Source organism: Alosa sapidissima, chromosome 21 (genome assembly GCF_018492685.1).
Source record: "Alosa sapidissima isolate fAloSap1 chromosome 21, fAloSap1.pri, whole genome shotgun sequence".
In the NCBI taxonomy this organism is placed as follows: Eukaryota; Metazoa; Chordata; class Actinopteri; order Clupeiformes; family Clupeidae; genus Alosa; species Alosa sapidissima.
Window position 1 is genome coordinate 26588165 of NC_055977.1, and position 19400 is coordinate 26607564.

The 19400-nt window shown below is 41.3% G+C and overlaps 1 protein-coding gene across 1 annotated transcript; it reads right to left on the reverse strand.

Annotated features, from left to right (window-relative positions):
- Positions 1 to 669: 669 nt before the first annotated feature.
- On the reverse strand, positions 670 to 9978 carry LOC121696189. Its single transcript, XM_042077534.1, has 5 exons — positions 9950 to 9978; positions 8802 to 8867; positions 7605 to 8252; positions 1612 to 5891; positions 670 to 1270 (listed from the first exon to the last, which is right to left on the reverse strand). Coding segments are annotated over exons 2-5 (4995 nt in total). The 5' UTR covers positions 9950 to 9978; the 3' UTR covers positions 670 to 1269.
- Positions 9979 to 19400: the final 9422 nt, after the last annotated feature.

Genomic DNA, 19400 nt, shown 5'->3' on the forward strand with positions numbered 1-19400 from the left:
TAAGATATTGTCCTTTAACTCAGTGTTGCAATAATAATACCAGTCTTCAACTGACTGTAATATATGACAAAAAAATAATGTGTAAAATAATATGCTTAATTTTATTTTACTGTTATCAATTTTATTTGTAGGCTAAAATTGAACAGCTGTGTTTGCTGTTATTGACTGTTATCGTCTTAACTGTAATTCACTGATAATGTTAAGGTTTTACTATGACGGTAAAGATAAAATCATTCCATTAGCTATATAGTGCTATGTCTGTCCATTAATTAAAACTTTAATTTGGACTCTTTTTAGCATTTAAATGCATTACGCATAACTTTGTGTAATGGTGGTGTAATGTAACCAAAATGAAATAATTTGACAAACATTAACAAGACATAGTCTAAAATGCTTTAGACAATTAAGGAATGGTCCGCTGACTTTAAAAAAATGTTAGTTGCCTATATAATAAATCAACTGTATAGCTCCCTGATATTTACATATTCATCTGTATATCTTTACCGTTATTTGCAACTTCTTTCGGAAAATGGCCCCCATACCCCTCCCATCCCTTGCAAGGACCGTCCAGTGTTATGCTCTCTCCTTGCCACCACCCACCCACCCAAACCCCACTTAGCGGACGGAATATGAAGTGAACTCATAATGACGTCATGTGTAACAGCCAGAATATAAATGCCTACCTATTCAAAGACAAATATCATTAATCACAGAAAACATTACAACAGTGAGATCAGTATCGCTTCATGAAAACTGTAGTATGTCTGCACAACTTCAACAACAACATCTTCTGTGCCTTTAATGTAGACATGATCTATTAATGTACCTTTTTCAGTTGTGGCTGCTTGCACATGTTGAGTGTATCCATGCCGTTCCAATAACTTGAGAATTGTAGACGATACAAAGATGTCCTCATTGAAGTCTCCCATGATGAGTTTCCTCCCAGGATGCTTTTCAAGTTCAAAGATGACCTGTAATAACTGTTCTCGAAACATGTCAATCTTATAAGAGCTGGGCCTGTACAACACAGCAGCAGTCAAATTTGCATGTGGTATTTCAAAATACAGACATTCCAAATTGCATCTTTCTGGAATTGACACCTGCACGTCAACGTTTTCTGAACAAAACAGACCAACTCCACCTCTTTGTTGTTGTTTCAGCGCTGCAAAGGCTGGCTCGGAGTCATTGTAACAGTTTCCTCTCGGATTGTGTTTGAAGACGTATCCTGGAAGTTGTGGCTCTTCATCAGTGTCTACATTGAGCCACGTCTCTGTTAAGCAAATACAGTCAGCATTCATGAGGGCTTTATGGGATTGAACATCCTGAATGTGAGCATTCAAACTCTGCACATTGTGAAGTGCTACTGTGCACACAGGGTTCATGTTGGATAAAACAGACATTCCAAAGTTAAACTCAGGCAAGCTTTTCATAGCTGAATCTACTTTGTTATCACAAAATATGGCAGATTCTTTGAAGTCCTCAATTATCAGCCCACCAAGAGTTCTCACGCGACTCAATGCAACGTATGCTTGCCCTGGAGCAAAGATCTTCTTGAGTGATACAACAGCCCTTTCAACAGTAAGCCCTTGACATTTGTGTACAGTTACTGACCAGGCCAGGCTAATCGGCAGTTGCCTTCGTACTCCACCATTATTAGCCACTTGTTCCTCTTGCACTTCCACTATCGTTGAACGTTCAGAAACCCTTTTTGCTTTTGACCTCTGGATCTTTCCTACATTAGGGTCTTCAAACTCCACGTGGATAGCTGCAGGCATGTCATCGTCTTGTTGACTTTGAATGATTTCCACGACTGTGCCACATGCTCCATTGACAAGGCCATCAGACACATCTATGTTTTTCTTCAACATGACCCTTGCTCCAACACCCAAGGAAACACATTTAGGCAAGCAAGAGTTGAAAACTTTTGTGTGAAAGCCAAATTTCCGTTCCATTCTTCCAGTTTTGGGATTTCGGACAAAGTCTTGAGCACGTATGCTGATTGCGTCTGGGCAGGTCTCTTGCAGTCTCTTCACGTTATATTCATCAACCTCTGCATTTGTAGCATACACATGAATGTCTGTAGATTCCTCACCAGTTTCACGCTGCCTCAGTGTGAGAACATCACAGTCGGTGAGAGGTTCGTTCTTTTTACGGACTCTGAGACGATTAAGCATTTCCGCAAATGCTGCATTTTCTTGTCTAACAACTTTAGTCAGTTCTGCAACCTCAAAGTTGTTGTCCCACAGGTTGGCTCCTTTGTTTTCAGCAAAAAGAGGCGTGCCTTTCACGGGCTTGAGTTGAAAAAAATCACCCACACAAATCAGGGAAACTTTGGCAAACAAGGAATAATCACCAGTCTGCTTAATTTGACGCAGTCTACCATGAATGTAGGCCAAAAGACGGTGGTCGACCATGGACACTTCATCAATGATCAGAATTTGCAAGCTGCCCATTTTGGTTCGCAAAGAATTGACTTTCTCATCACCTAGTGGTTGATATGGCAGTTTGACATTTGCACCAATGGAGAATGTATTGTGAATTGTTGCAGCACCAATGTTATATGCAGCCACTCCTGTAGGTGCTGTTAGAAGCACAGTGAGATCCTCAGGATTTTCAGCAATCTGTGACAACAGCCTGGTAGATTCGTAATGTATCGCTTTGATTAAATGGCTTTTCCCTGTTCCTGCTCCACCAGTAATGAATAATCGCAATGGTTCAGGATTTTGTCCAAACAGTTTCTGCAAACACCACTTACGAACAGCATAGAATATGGCAGACTGTTCTTCATTTAATGATCGCAATAAATGTAATGCATCTTGTCTGGGCATTGACACATGATTTGTTTCCAAAGTGCATGTAGTCTGTGGGTTTGCTGTCAGGTCAGGAATGAGTTTGTCATCATCATCACCTTCATCATCTACAACCTTTTTTTTCATCAGATTCAAACAACGAAGACGTTCCCTTTCTGTTTCAGGACATATCTGAGCCCAGGCATCTTCTAGATCAATTTTGTCTTCCAGCAACTGTTTAGCTCTGTCAATCTCATCACTTTCTTTTTCAAATAAAGCTTTGTTGGTATCCACAATCGACTGCACTCTTTGAACATCAACACCACATTTCACTGCACCATTTTTATAGAAATCCTCATATGTATCAAACTGGGGCGGTTTGAGGTGACAGTCTTCATAGTAAGGCAAAAACAGTTGCAGCAATGAATGGAAGTACTTTTCGGGGTTTTTTGTGGGAGAAAATCTGGGATACCTCACGACAGCAGGTTCAGTTCGGGTCCTTCGTTTCACAAAGCCACAGTTGTTGTTGAGCTGTACAATGTCATGTGAATCTCTTTCAGCCGGAACCTGTGACTTTGGTAGAACTCTGTATTCAGAACAAAAACTGGCCAGGCATAAATCCTCAAATTGTGCATTCTGGGGTCTGCTCTTATACCTCTCAACCACATTGGTCATCCAAATGCTGCTTTCATCATTACACTGTTGGAATTGGGCTTTACTTTGGAGTAAATGCAGAGGTAAACTCATCCTAACAGGATTATCACCAACTGGAATGAACTGTACGTCGCGAGAGCATTCTTTCAAGTGCATGTGTGTTAATCGATAAACTGCCTCTTGGGCTGAAACTTCTCTGTTGTGTAGGTATACACTTCCAAGCTGTTTGAATGCTGCTTTTGCATCAAGGTTGCCATTCATTGACTCGTCTTGGGCACGTTGTAAGAGCAAACCCATTTCTTGTTCTGCTTTTGTGATGTACGACAGTATGTAGACCACAACTGAAAAGGCATCTGTGACATACTGGATATCCATATTGCCTTGCCAAGCACGGAGTAAGTCTTTGTTGTACTGGTTCACCCAAATGTCTCCAGGACTTCGTTTCAGGACAATGCTTTTCTTTTTGGAACATATGTTGTACGCCTTTTCAAACAAATCTTGATCTATCCCAAGAGACTCAAAAAATGCATCGGCTGTATCAAAATCCATGTCAGGCATGGTCAACGCAGTTTTAACATTCTTTATTATTGCACTCGCACTTGTATTGTCATCATTGCCATTCAAGTCCTCACAGTTACCGCCTCTTGTGATGAAAGTACAGCTTGATGGTGGCCGTGGGAAGTTGAACCTGCACACTGTGTTTTTCTTGCGGCAAGTCTTAGAGTGTCTTGTGCTGTGCCTCTGTACGCTGCTCACAACCTCATAAAGCTCTGCATCTGTTTCTGGTGGAATTTCACAGGTGATGTATGTATCTATGAACTGTGCCACTTCATCATCACTCTCTTTATCAATCTTGGGAGCATTTTCAACCCAAAAAAGACAGTGGACATGAGGAGAACCACGTTGTTGAAATTCAACACGATAAAAGTAGTCCTTTATTTTCCCTATGGGTTCTGCTGGCGACATGATTACATCACGGAGAAAGCAATGCCATCGGTGATCAAACATTCTTGCCGCTGTCACAGGGTTTTGGCGTATGAGTCCACATTTGTCAGACCAGTCAAGATCGTCAACAGACGTTTGTTTACCTTCTATTCTTAGAATAGAGTTCAGCATTTCAGGCCATCTCAAATCTGCAGAGCTAAAAGATGCAAAGAATGTGGGTATGGAGAGTTGTCTTATCATGGCAAATAAATCTTTCTGAACTGACATCCAGTATGGAGGTGTGCCACGAATTCCTCGTAAGAACTTGTATCCTTCGTCATTGCGCAATATTTTACCCAAGGAGTCTGAGTTCAACAACATGTCTGGTGATGCGTCTTTCAGAGGGGAGTTGCCGCCACCTTTGCGTAACGCCACTGATACACCAGATACAACTTGATGCACCTCTGATATGTATTGTGCGTAAAAAATGAAGTCTGTGTTCTGTGCAAAACGCCCATCTGCATTCAGAATGCGTGTATTCAGATACCGAGACAGAGTTATTTTGGACTCTCTTTCATCATGGAATGTAGGTCCACCAGATGGAAACAAAACAGGGAAACATTTTGCCTCGTTGGTTTTATCGGACAGCAGCCTCACTGGACTGTTACCTTCACCTGGTGCCACATTAAGTATGTCCTGAAAATTCTGATCAATGATCTCTGAACCCAGATCGACAGGTTGTAATGATGTATCTGACAAAAGCCCATTCTGGTCTTTGATATAAGTCACATCTTCCTCTGCTTGCTCTTCAGGAACATTGTCATCATCACTGTTAGCAGGTGTTTCCTGTTTGGTGCTTTCCTCATGCTGGTCAGTGCCATTCAGAGAGTTTACCCATTCGTCATTCATAGTCACATCACCATACCATTTATTGTTTGCCATCAAATACCTCAGTGCATTTCTGACACGATCAGTGTGGACATACATGTACTCGTAATGACCTTTATATGTCAACTTGCGTTTCAGTTTCACTCTTATCATCTTGTCATCACATTCATTTCTTGGGAGTATATTTGTCACATTTGTGTTATTAACAGGAACAGAGACGCAAGGACCATGGCAAGCTCTCTGGCGGCCTCGAGGCAAACACAACAGCTTCATGAAGGGAATGTGACGTGCAATGAGATGTTGTTCCAAAGAGTTCAGACATTTAAGTTCCGGTGGAATATCATCCAAATGCATGTTGTTTGTGACACTCTCTTCGGGAAGTTTTCCTCCAAGTATTTTACGATGACATGTATGGCAAATCCATAATTTGCTTAATGGACTATCAGACAAATGACATTTCTGTTCACATTCATCATCACACACATGTAAATATTGCAATGTTATGCATCTATTAGCCAATGCAGCCACTTCTGCTCCTTTGCTTTCATAGTAATGTCTTTTACACTCAACCACCTGCTTCCTGAAGAGTAAACGATGACAGACTGAGCATACATATTCAGGACCACGGCTGACCTCCTGACGAAAATGATCAATAGCCAAATCAATGTCTCCCTGTTTCTTCTGCCATGTTGAATAATTTTCACAACCTTTTTTGATTTTGTTTACACGGATGTTTTCATTTTCTTGATACTTCCACTTATTATGCTCTTTAATTTTGTTCTGGAATCCAATGTTTTTCTTGTATTTTGTATGACTGTAGTCACGGACAAGATTCTGGAATGGCCCGTTTGTCTTATATTTGGCTTTGGAGTAATCACGCACATAAGTCTGAAAGCTCTTGTTTGTCTTATATTTGACACTAGAATACTCGCGTACCATTGCTTGGAAGGAAGCACTTTTCCTATATGTCATTTTAGAGTAGTCACGTAGCAATTCTTGATATTCAGGATCAGATGTATACTTATTCCGAACACGTGCACGCTTTCTCTCTCTGTAATCGCTGTCATTGTGATATCGCTGGCGATCTTTCTTTGCTTTCACATTTTCTGATTCATCGTTCAGCTTTCTTTTTCGTGTTGACCTCAACTTGTCATCAATCTTTACAGGCTGGCATATTCCTGCGCAACTTCTTGCATCTTTGTGTTGAACACATATTACAACCTCATAATGACTGCCAGTGTGATTTAAATAAATGCAATTCTCTCTACATGTCTGTGAGTCTGTAGGTCTGTGCATATTCCATCTTCCATCATTGAAAGTAAATATAGTTGTTTGCAATAAGTCAGCAGCAGCAAAAATATCAATCTCTTTTGCCCATGAACCACAGTAGTAGATTCTTGATTTACTCACATAATCCTGCACAGATGTGTATTCTTCCCTCAGATATGTTTCAAATTTGGCGCTGTTTCTCTGAAGGTGTTTCACGACAGCCCGTCTTATTTTCAAATGCTTGTCTTCATTGTGACAAATGCTAAAGGCTAGGCTACGGTAAAAGCAATTCCCATCAGGTTTTATGCTTTTTATCTTACAGGGAGATCCCATGTCATCGAGATCAATGGTTGCCATTAAGCTCAAATCAACATTTTCATGTTGAAGCTCTAAACGCGTGCACAGTGCATCTTGGTCTTGACGAGTTAAAGGTTTAAAAGCCTGTTTGTGAAATCTTATATCACTTATAATGACATAATTTGCTTGCACATCACACTGTAAAGGTTGAAAAGACTGTTCGTGCGCACCTGCATCAATAAGAATGACATCGTCTGTTGCAATGTTGTTTCGCTTAACACCCTTACTGGGAACTTGTCTCAAAACGTCACTGTACAGTGGTCTACTGTTTACATTAGAACAAGCATTTGTGTCTGGTATGGTCTGTGAACATTCTGTGCTACTTGTGAAATTAGCTGCAACTGTAGACGACCCACTTACAACTCGTTCACACACTTTAGGCTTACGCTTCACCACATCGCTGTAGAGTGGACAGCAACTTGCAGAGCTCGTTGAATCGTCCATCTGGGCGTTGGCATTAGTTATTACTGTGACTCCAGTTACCTCAAACCTTGGTGTGCTTATGCCAAAAGCTCGTGCAAAGTCGTAAACAAATGTGACCAGGGAGTGTATAGAGCTGAAGTATGCAACACAACTTGTCCTCTCACCTTTCTGGTTGACGTTTCTGTTAGCGTGTGAATCAACAAACGCAAACCTTGTTCCTGCATTCACTACAGCACATGTGTTAGCACAAATGGTCAACAAACAAGCATCATTGCTAAACAGCGCACGCTGCAGTGCTACATCAAAAGGCATGGCAACATCACGTAAAGCATCGTCATAGTCATCAACCTGAATAAATCCAGTGTAAGAATCAGCAAAGTTTATTGAGAAATCACAATTCCACACTTCATATTGTCTAGGCAATTCAGACACAGCAATGTAACCCCTTCCTTGGTCTCTTATTTTACCCTGTGCACTCATTGACCTGTAAAGAACAGTTCCCTTAATCAAAACATCATCAAGATCTCCAGTTTCCCAGCTCCACACGTTCTTCATCTTGGACTTCAAAACAGCAGTCAAACTGATGGCACCACACTGCTTGTTGCGCACATTTCCAAACCGTGAATCGCCTTGATGAAAAGACCCCATCAGCACAGATCTCTCTGGGAAGTCAACAGATTCATTCAAAGAACAACAATCAGTAGCATTATTGTCATGGCACATATTCAGAGAGTTGGTAGAGTTTGTTTGAGAGTTGGTAGAGTTTGCTTGTATTGCGTCCGAAGACTGTAACTGGCATTGTAACTGGCATTGTAACTGGCATTGTAACTGGCAGTCCGAAGACTGTATAGCGTCCGAAGACTGTGTGTGGGCTTTTTTACGAGGACGCCCAACCTCGTCACAGGAGACCAAGTCAACCTGCGCCACCGGGGACCTCTTGCACGGCACCTGTAACACAGAAAACCCATCATAAGGTTACCAAGTCTAACATATCATACTTCTTTAATAATTTCATCATTAAAGCAACTAATATACTCATACTTTCAGAACAGTAATGTATATATATTTAGATCATAAATATTCAGCAACTTCTTAAAAGGAAATATGGCGAGTTTTCACATAGGTCTCCGTTTCTCATGGGTCACTGAGTACTGTTGGTATGAAACAAAGTCAAAACAATCAGTTTTTCCTAGTTCGAGTTGCTACAACCAGCAGCTACCGGTAAAAACAAACGTTTTCATTTTTTGTACCGACAATACTTGAGAAACGTAGATCTATGTAAGAACTCGCTGGATTTCTCCTTTAAATTAGACATGCAGCACATCCTTCATTAAAATCAAATACATTCAAAATGTAAGGGCATATTTCAAGCAAACATAAAAACTACTGTAAATAAGAATTGGGAGAAACATATCAAATGTGTCCAACATTACATGTTTCCTATTAAACACACAATCATAATACATCAGGACAGATAGTTAAGCTCAACAGCCTGACCTCAGTGGACCTCAAGTCAGCCTGTCTCTTCTTGGCCGCCCTGGACCGCTTGCTAGGAGGCGCCATCTGAAAAACACACAGAAAACACATCAGAAATCTCATACAGTTACACTGAAATATTTTTATCAGTTCTGTTGAACGCAGGCTTGTGCACAATTCCGAATTTTAGAATTGGCCTACATTCAATTAATGAATTGGAATTTGAATTGAATTGGCCCCACCCCACAGAATGTTGAATTTGAATTGGAATGACAGGAAGTGGAATTCAATTCATGGCAACACACAACAGGACAAATGTGTTGAATCTCACATACATTCAGTTTTGGGAAGGTTAGTTTGGAAATGTAATTGGTTACTGTTGTCAATTATAAGTTGTGTGTTTGTTGCGATCATATCTGACATATATTGTGAAACTTCATTGTTAAACACTACCCTTAAATTATGCATATGAATTTTAATTCTACTTCCTTTAATTCAAATTGTAATTCTACATCCTGTTGCACAAGCCTGGTCGAACAGGCAATAACAATGTACATATTTACATCATAAGGATATGATGTAAATATATCTAAATATATCTAATATTTATCAATCAAAACGCTAACCTAAAAACAAACAAACAAAATAAAAATAAACATTCAGGTGTCAACCTATCCCACCTCAGTGCTGTTCCTGAACATGAACATTGAATAGTGGTGGCTCAGTAACACCATTTAGCTTACATCCTTAAACAGAACAGCGCCAAATTGATCAGAAATACTATCACAATTTGTGCTACAGCATCTCTCCACAACCTACAATTTTGCTTCTTTGACTTCATGTGCAAGGGTAGCCCACACTGCATTCATCAAAAGGGGTGATATGTCACTTTATAGCTATTATTAATCTGCAAAACGAATTGACATCTGGAGGATTGTTACATACCACTAGGCACATACACACAAGTACCATGAAATGGAACCTGTTGCAAACATTTACAGCTACAGAGTTAGGCATGCACATTCTTGACCTAAAGTACAAGGCATATGAGACATAAATAAAACTAATGTATCTGTCAATGCAGCATAAAAGTTTCTAAATTTCCCTAGAAGTTGTACTGTTTATGTGATAGTATGCAACATAAAAGCCCTGAAACTTTTAACACTTACCTTTAGTATGTCAAAAAGCAATCCAAAATCTGGAAAATATTTAATATATATATAGGTTATGAAAGATACAAACTTAGCATTTACAATGACAGATAATGTACTTTAAACTTACAAACGTGTGGTTTGGCTTGTAACCATTCTTAAAATATACCAATGAATTCTTCCAATGTATACATAAACAGGCTTGAAACATTCAGTTAACATGAAAACTAGCAGAATTGTTAAATTGGTATAAAACTAGCAAATTAGCTACCTAAAAGACATGCAGGACCTGCCACATTCTGTATTGAGCCAGGATGAAATCTGTATACTATGCCTTCAACATTTACTGACAGCCTCATAACTCATAGATATGTTTTATTATAAAACATGCATATTTTCATTGTAAACACACAAACTTCTTATCATACAGGACTGTATGACATTGCATTCAAGAGTATTAACACCAAAGTATACATCTAGTCCCATATCTAAACCCAAACGAGACACCTCATAATAGTCATGGCATTGGTGGTCAGAGAAAAAAACGTCATACATTTAATTAAACCATCAAAAATACAATAGGCCGTTCGACAACTGAATATAGCCTCCAGAAAACAATAATTTAGACCAGGTCGCGTGCAACGAAATTGCTTGTCGCCTTGTGTGACCTTTTGCAATAGCAGCTACGCCAGTTCAAGAGTCTTTTAGCCATAACTTACCCTCGTAGCAATATATTTAGCCGCCAGAAACATTCCCCCCTCGCGTTTGAATGCTTGCTGCCAAACCACACCAATTTAACCTAGGTTACATCACCTGTTTAAGATTAATTAAATAACTGTATTTCTTAAGAATTACACATGCTTGCCTGCCTTCGCAAGCGGTCTTGCTGAGCCAACATCCAACATCAACTCATCTTAGCTCGCTAACGTTATGTTCTCCTGTTAGCTGCAAACACTGCTAGGAGTCTGCCTCTGATTTTCAATAGCAAGTAAACAACGTGAACTTGCATTCCTAACGGAGATGACTCAAAAACAACCAACTTCACAGTAATGTACCACGTTTTCTAACACACTGCTATTCAAGAAGCAGATGTGAGTTCAATTACAATACAAGGTTAATTGCTATCCAACAGCGCTAGCCTACAGCATGGCTGAAGCATCGTCCCAGTAATAATAACCTTTGACTGTATTCGACTATACAACGTTGTTCATGAGATAACAGCCAGTTCTCAAGACACTGCCTGCTTCAATCTGATTAACATTTTTGATTTATTAACGTTACAAATTCACATTTACACAACCGCTACCTTTCCTGCCTGCCCTGTAGAGTTTATCGTTCATAGTGTGACACGAACACGTTAACAAATGTAACAAAGGTGGCTATCTAGAGGCACATCAGCTAAACATATTTTAATATTTTCGTGAGTTTATTCTGTTATAAATACCTCAAAACCAAATATACCGACATATCAATTAATTTTCACGAGACATTACACACACGTCTTACCTTCAGCCAGCAATCACCGAAAAGGAAGAAGGTTCGTGATCACGGGCGAACTATTCGATGTTAATCGTCATAATAAAAGTCCCTAAACTTTTTCAACTTAATTTGCCATCCCCTGATATCAAAATATTCAAAAGATAACCAAATGTACCATCCACACAGTGGATGAAATGAAATTGTAACATTCAATGTTTTTTTTTACTCCTTTTTTTGGTTCTTTTTTTTTTGGTAATGAAATCAGTTTGTAGCCGTTTCATTAAAACCCCAAAGAGCAATTGAATATCGGAGCGTCTGACAATAGCCGATTTGATTTAGTAATGAAATTACTAAAAATGAACATTTCAGTTACCAGCTAAATGAAAGCACCAGATTTTACATTAGACTTCTATTCTTTAGCCTACACCCTACTATAAGGACATAGGTCTAGTACAAAACGCTGACCATTTGAAATAACAATGCTACAGACATCACGCAAACAAAAAAAAAGAAACACATTTTCCAAGTGCTTTTTCACCCTGTATTTTTCTCTTTTGCCCATTAAAAGGCAGGCTGTTAAAACAAGTCAGTTTACAACCCCGAAGGCTATCACTTCTGTGTCACTGGTCACGTTCAAACACGCAGTCAGGGTTGATATTAGCCTATGCTTCATGAAACTTACTTCAATAAGGCAAGGGTGACCTAAGTTTATCAGTTCTATTGAGGCTATAGTTATCGAGATCGCAATCACCACAAAAGCGGGCCAGGTCTAGCCTACTTCAAGACAATATTAGACTAAAAGCACAACCAGACTACAACCACAGCAATAAAGCCTAAGGATATAAAAAGCTATTCAATTTCTGCCTAGAAGCCATCACCCAAACTATCCCCTCCCCAATTCCATCAACCCCAAAACAAGACATGATTGAGAAAAGATCGAAAGAAATCGTAAACTTTATTTTAAACAACAAGTCAAGGCAAACGGAAAAATAATCAAAACACCACAACATAACACATCAACACCCGTAACAGCCAATAGAAATTGGTGGCGAAGCCGCCAAACAGGAAGTGAGCTCATCTCAGCAACCCTGCCATGTATCATAACCAAACTTACTACATGGATTCATGACCCCATTAGGAGGACGCTCAAAAACTTTGGTGACCTTTGACCTGTAGGGGGTGCTGCAATTAGCAATATTGCATTTTGATCTGTAGTTGCTGATGTGTTTTATCAATCTTTTATTTTTTGATGTGAAACTCATGACAACATGTTACATCCAGTTAATTCTAATGCGTGCGTGCAAGGGCAGGGCAGGGCAGGACGGGGTGGGACGGGCTGGGGTGATTAAGTGGGGGGGGGGGCTGGCTGGCGGAGGCGGTGGCAATAACTCAGCCCTGTTTCAGCCCTACAAAATCAGCTGTTTTGATGTGACACTTGTTGCAAGTGTTGCTCGCGGGTGTCTGCCGAGTTCTATCTTGTCGCCGTGGCTACTCCGGCCCATACTGCTTGGCCCCCTCATTGCTGCTTGCAGCTATATTTATTATTATTATTATTCCGCCATTGAAGTCAATGGCAGCCCATAGAACCGTCTGGTGAAAAGTTGTGAAATTTGGCACACTGATTAGGGATAGTCCCATAATTAATTTCACCAAGTTTCATACCGGCACCTTGAGCGCTCTAGCGCCACCAACAGGCCAAAGTTGGACTTGCGTTCACGCACGTAACTTCTGACCTGTTGACCCGATTGTCAAAAATGAGGTATCGTTGGAATCCTTGGACCAAGCCGAGTTCAACGCACCCTATGACGTCATTTTCCGCCATGATGGATTTTCCGCCATATTGGATTTTAGTGAAAGTGAAACTAAAACTTCACAGGTCACAAATTTTGTCCGATCGTCACCAAACTTGACACACATGCTCTTCAGACCAAGCCGCACAAAAGTTATTCTTTTTCGTCTTCGGAACTAAAACCGTTCGCGCGTAACAGCCAATCGAAATTTGCGGCGAAGCCGCCAAACAGGAAGTGAGCTCATATCTCAGCAACCCATTGATCTATCATAACCAAACTAAGTCCATGGACTCAGGACCCAATCAGGGGGACACTCAAGAAATTTGGTGACCTTTGACCTCTAGGGGGCGCTGTAATTAAGAAACATGCCTTTTGGCCTGTAGCTGCAGTTGTGCTTAGAATTGAAACCCACTAGTGGTGTCTGGTACTACTGTTGAAGGTCCTTAGGCCGACCCAAGCCAACTTGTGATGTCATCGTAATTGATTCGGCCGCCATATTGGATTTAATCAAAAACACGTACACGTTTTTGCAGGTCACAAATTTCAGCGGATCCTCACCAAAATTGGCAGAGACCATCTACAGACCATGCCTGATGAGTGCATTGCTTTCTGGAACAATTGACAGAGGCATTGGCCTGTACCAGCCAATCAAAATTTGCGGCGAAGCCGCCAAACAGGAAGTGATGTCATATCTCAGCAACGCTTTCATGTATCAACACCAAACTTAGTACATGTACCTCAGACCACATCGGGAGGATGCTCAAGAAATTTGGTGACATTTGACCTCTAGGGGGCTCCGTAATTGACAAAAATGCATTTTGGTCAGTAGTTGCTGATGCGCATTATTTTGCAATGGAAGTCAATGGCAGCCCATAGAACCGTCTGGTAAAAAGTTATACAATTTTGCACACTAATTGGGGACAGTCCAATAATTCATTTCACCAAGTTTCATGCCGGCACCTCAAGCGCTCTAGCGCCACCAACAGGCCAAAGTTGGACTTGTGTTTACGGACGTAACTTTTGACCTGTTGACCCGAATGGCAAAATGAGGTATCATTGGAATCCTTGGGCCAAGCCGAGTTCAACACACCCTATGACGTCAATTGTTGACCTCTATGTTTAAATCACAGCAAGTGTGATCATATCTCAGTCAATCTTTTATTTTTGATGTGAAACTGATGACAGCAAGTTCCATCTAGTTCATTCTAATGTGTGCGTGCAAGGGTGGGACGGGGTGGGATGGACAGGGGCGGTTGCGGCGGTGGGCTGGCTGGGGGAGGGGGCGGCGACACTCAGCCCTGGTTCAGCCCCACAAAATCAGTTATGTTTTGATGTGAAACTTGACCTTGTAACTCAGCCAATCTTGGGTTGTATGGCATGGAACTTGCTGTGACTGCTTAAGGCTATATGTCTGATGCAACGGCATTGACTTACATGGCAAATCTGGCCTGCTGATCTCACTGCTTGGCCCCCTCATTGCTGCTTGCAGCTATATTTGGGGGCCAAGCAGCGAAGCTGCGAAGCCCCATTGTGTTTCTATGTTTTCTTATTATTATTATTATTATTATTACGCTTCCGTCATTGAAGTCAATGGCAGCCCATAGAACCGTCTGGTGAAAAATTCTGAAATTTGGCACACTGATTGGGGACATTCTCATGATTAATTTCACCAAGTTTCATACCGGCACCTTGAGCGCTCTAGCGCCACCAACAGGCCAAAGTTGGATGTGCGTTCACGCACGTAACTTTTGACCTGTTGATCCGATTGTCAAAAATTAGGTATTGTTAGAATCCTTGGACCAAGCCGAGTTCAACGCACCCTATGACGTCAATTTCCGCCATGATGGATTTTCCGCCATTTTGGATTTCATCAAAATGTCTTAAAACGTATCAGAGGTCACAAATTTTGTCCGATCGACACCAAACTTCACAGATATCATCTACAGACCATGCCTCATTAATGCTTTGCTTTTTGTCTCCGGAACTAAAACCGTTCGTGCGTAACAGCCAATCGAAATTTGCGGCGAAGCCGCCAAACAGGAAGTGAGCTCATATCTCAGCAACCCATTGATCTATCATAACCAAACTTAGTCCATGGACTCAGGACCCAATCAGGGGGACGCTCAACAAATTTGGTGACCTTTGACCTCTAGGGGGCGCTGTAATTAAGAAACATGCCTTTTGGCCTGTAGCAGCAGTTGTGCTTAGAATTGAAACCCACTAGTGGTGTCTGCTACTACTGTTGAAGGTCCTTAGGCCGACCCAAGCCAACTTGTGATGTCATCGTAATTGATTCGGCCGCCATATTGGATTAAATCAAAAACACAAAAAAGTTTTGGCAGGTCACACATTTCATCTGTCGCTCACCAAAATTGGCAGAGACCATCTTCAGACCATGCCTGATGAGTGCATTGCTTTCTGGAACAATTGACAGAAGCTTTGGCCTGTACCAGCCAATCAAAATTTGCGGCGAAGCCGCCAAACAGGAAGTGATTTCATATCTCAGCAACGCTTTCATGTATCAAAACCAAACTTAGTACATGTACCTCAGACCCCATCGGGAGGACGCTCAAGAAATTTGGTGACATTTGACATCTAGGGGGCTCCGTAATTGACAAAAATGCATTTTGGCCAGTAGTTGCTGATGCGCATTATTTTGCAATGGAAGTCAATGGCAGCCCATAGAACCGTCTGGTAAAAAGTTATACAATTTTGCACACTAATTGGGGACAGTCCAATAATTCATTTCACCAAGTTTCATGCCAGCACCTCAAGCGCTCTAGCGCCACCAACAGGCCAAAGTTGGACTTGTGTTCACGGACGTAACTTTTGACCTGTTGACCCGAATGGCAAAATGAGGTATCATTGGAATCCTTGGGCCAAGCCGAGTTCACACCCCCACACACCCTATGACGTCAATTTTTGACCTCTGTGTTTAAATCACAGCAAGTGTGATCATATCTCAGTCAATCTTTTATTTTTGATGTGAAACTGATGACCGCAAGTTCCATCTAGTTCATTCTAATGTGTGCGTGCAAGGGAGGGACGGGGTGGGATGGGCAGGGGCGGTTGCGGCGGTGGGCTGGCTGGGGGAGGGGGCGGCGACACTCAGCCCTGGTTCAGCCCCACAAAATCAGTTATGTTTTGATGTGAAACTTGACCTTGTAACTCAGCCAATCTTGGGTTGTTTAACATGGAACTTGTTGTGACTGCTTAATGCTATATGCCTGATGCCACGGCATTGAGTTGCATGGCAAATCTGGCCTGCTGATCTCACTGCTTGGCCCCCTCATTGCTGCTTGCAGCTATATTTATTATTATTATTACACATCTTTCCGCTGCCATTGAAGTCTATGGCAGCCCATAGAACCGTACAGTAAAAAGTTGTGAAATTTGGCACATTCATTCCATACCTTCCCATATTCCATTTCACAAATTTTCAAGTCTGAACCCCAGGCAGTCTAGCGCCACCAATGTCTCAAAGTTGGCGTTGCATCCATGCACTTAACTTTTCAACCGTATGTCCAATTTTGAACATCCATATACAGTTGGAACCCCTGGACCGACCTGAGTTCACTGACTCCTATTACATTACTTTCCGCCATATTGGACCTCCGCCATATTGGATTTCATCAAAAACTCTTAAAAGTTTTCATAGGTCACAAACTTCATCCAATTTTCACGAAACTTGGCACAGATGATCTTCAGACCATGCCTCATAATTGCATTGCCTTTGACACCCATACTCACAACTGGTCGCCAATCACGACCAATCAAAATTGGCGGCGAAGCCGCCAAACAGGAAGTGAACTCAGATCTCGGCAAGGCTTTCACATATCAAAACCAAACTCAGTACATGGACTCAGGACCCAATTAGGAGGAGGCTCAATAAATTTCATGACTTTTGACCTACAGGTGGCGCTATAATTAACAAAACTACGTTTTGGCCTCTATGGGGTGATGTGTTTGAAATTAAAACATATTAGTGATCTCTGTTAATACTTTGGGAGGTCCTTAGGCTGACACATATCAACTTTTGACATTAACATAATTGATTGGACCGCCATATTGGATTTCATCAAAAACACTTAAAAGTTTTCACAGGTCACAAACTTCATCCAATTTTCACGAAACTTGACACAGATGATCTTCAGACCATGTCTCATAATTACATTGCCTTTGACACCCATACTCAAAGCTGGTCGCCAGTCACGACCAATCAAAATTGGCGGCGAAGCCGCCAAACAGGAAGTGAACTCAGATCTCGGCAAGGCTTTCACATATCAAAACCAAACTCACTACATGGGCTCAGGACCCAATTAAGAGGAGGCTCAATAAATTTCATGACTTTTGACCTACAGGTGGCGCTATAATTAACAAAACTACGTTTTGGCCTGTATGGGGTGATGTGTTTGAAATTAAAACATATTAGTGATCTCTATCAATACTTTGGGAGGTCCTTAGGCTGTCACATCTCAACTTTTGACATTAACATAATTGATTGGACCGCCATATTGGATTTCATCAAAAACACTTAAAAGTTTTCACAGGTCACAAACTTCATCCAATTTTCACGAAACTTGACACAGATGATCTTCAGACCAACCGTCACAAACACATTGCTTTTTGGACCTTTATTCAAAACAAGTCAGCCATGACGACCAATCGAAATTGGCGGCGAAGCCTCCAAACAGGAAGTGAAATGTTATCTCCGCCAAGCTTTCACGTATCAAAACCAAACTCGGTACATGGGCTCAGGACCCAATTAGGAGAATGCTCAATAAATTTGGTGACTTTTGACCACTATGGGGGCGCTATAATCACAGGAAGTAGGCTCATATCTCAGCAACACTTTCACATATCAAAACCAAACTTGGTATATGGACTTGGAACCCCTCCCTGAGGACACACAATCAATTTGGTGACCTTCGACCACTAGGGGGGCGCTAGAGTTACAGGAAGTTAGCTTCTATCTCAGCAACGCTTTCACATATCAAAACCAAACTTGATTCATAGACTTGGGACCCCATCCTGAGGACACACAAAACATTTAGTGTACTTTGACGACCACTAGGGGCGCTATAATTAGCAATACTTTCTCGCATCAACCTCAAACTTAGTACGTGGACTAGTGGTCACAACCTGAGGACGCACAATAAATTTGGTGACTTTTGACCACTAGGGGTGCTATAATTAGCAAGACTTTCTCGTATCAACACCAAACTTGGGACGTGGACTCATGAACACATCCTGAATAGCTACAATACATTTGGTGTCTTTTGACCACTAGGGAAAACTATGACTTGAATTAGGCTCATATCTTACTAACGCTTTCATGGATTGAAACCAAACTTTGTACATGGACTCAAGACCCAATCCCAATCCAATTCAATCCAATCCAATCAACAATCACATGAAGTAGGCTCATATCTCAACAATCCAAATCCAATCCCAATCCAATCCAATCCAGTCCAATTCAATCCCATACAATCAACAATCACATGAAGTAGGCTCATACCTCAGCAATCCCAATCCAGTCCAATCAAATCTAATCCAGTCCAGTCCAATCCAGTCCAATCCAATCCAATCCAATCCAGTCCAGTACAATCCAATCTAGTCCAGTCCAGTCCAATTCAATCCAATCCAATCAACAATCACTTGAAGTAGGCTCATATCTCAGCAATGCCAATCCAATCCAGTCCATTCCAATCCAATCCAGTCCTGTCCTATTCAGTCCAGTCCAATCCAATCCAGTCCAGTCCAATTCAATCCAATCCAGTCCAGTACAATCCAATCCAGTCCAGTCCAGTCCAATTCAATCCAATCCAATCAACAATCACATGAAGTAGGCTCATATCTCAGCAATCCCAATCCAATCCAATCCAGTCCAGTCCATTCCAATCCGATCCAATCCAATCCAATCCAATCCAGTCCAATTCAATCCAATCCAATCAACAATCACTTGAAGTAGGCTCATATCTCAGCAATGCCAATCCAATCCAGTCCATTCCAATCCAATCCAGTCCTGTCCTATTCAGTCCAGTCCAATCCCAATCCAATCCAGTCCAGTCCAATTCAATCCAATCCAGTCCAGTACAATCCAATCCAGTCCAGTCCAGTCCAATTCAATCCAATCCAATCAACAATCACATGAAGTAGGCTCATATCTCAGCAATCCCAATCCAATCCAATCCAGTCCA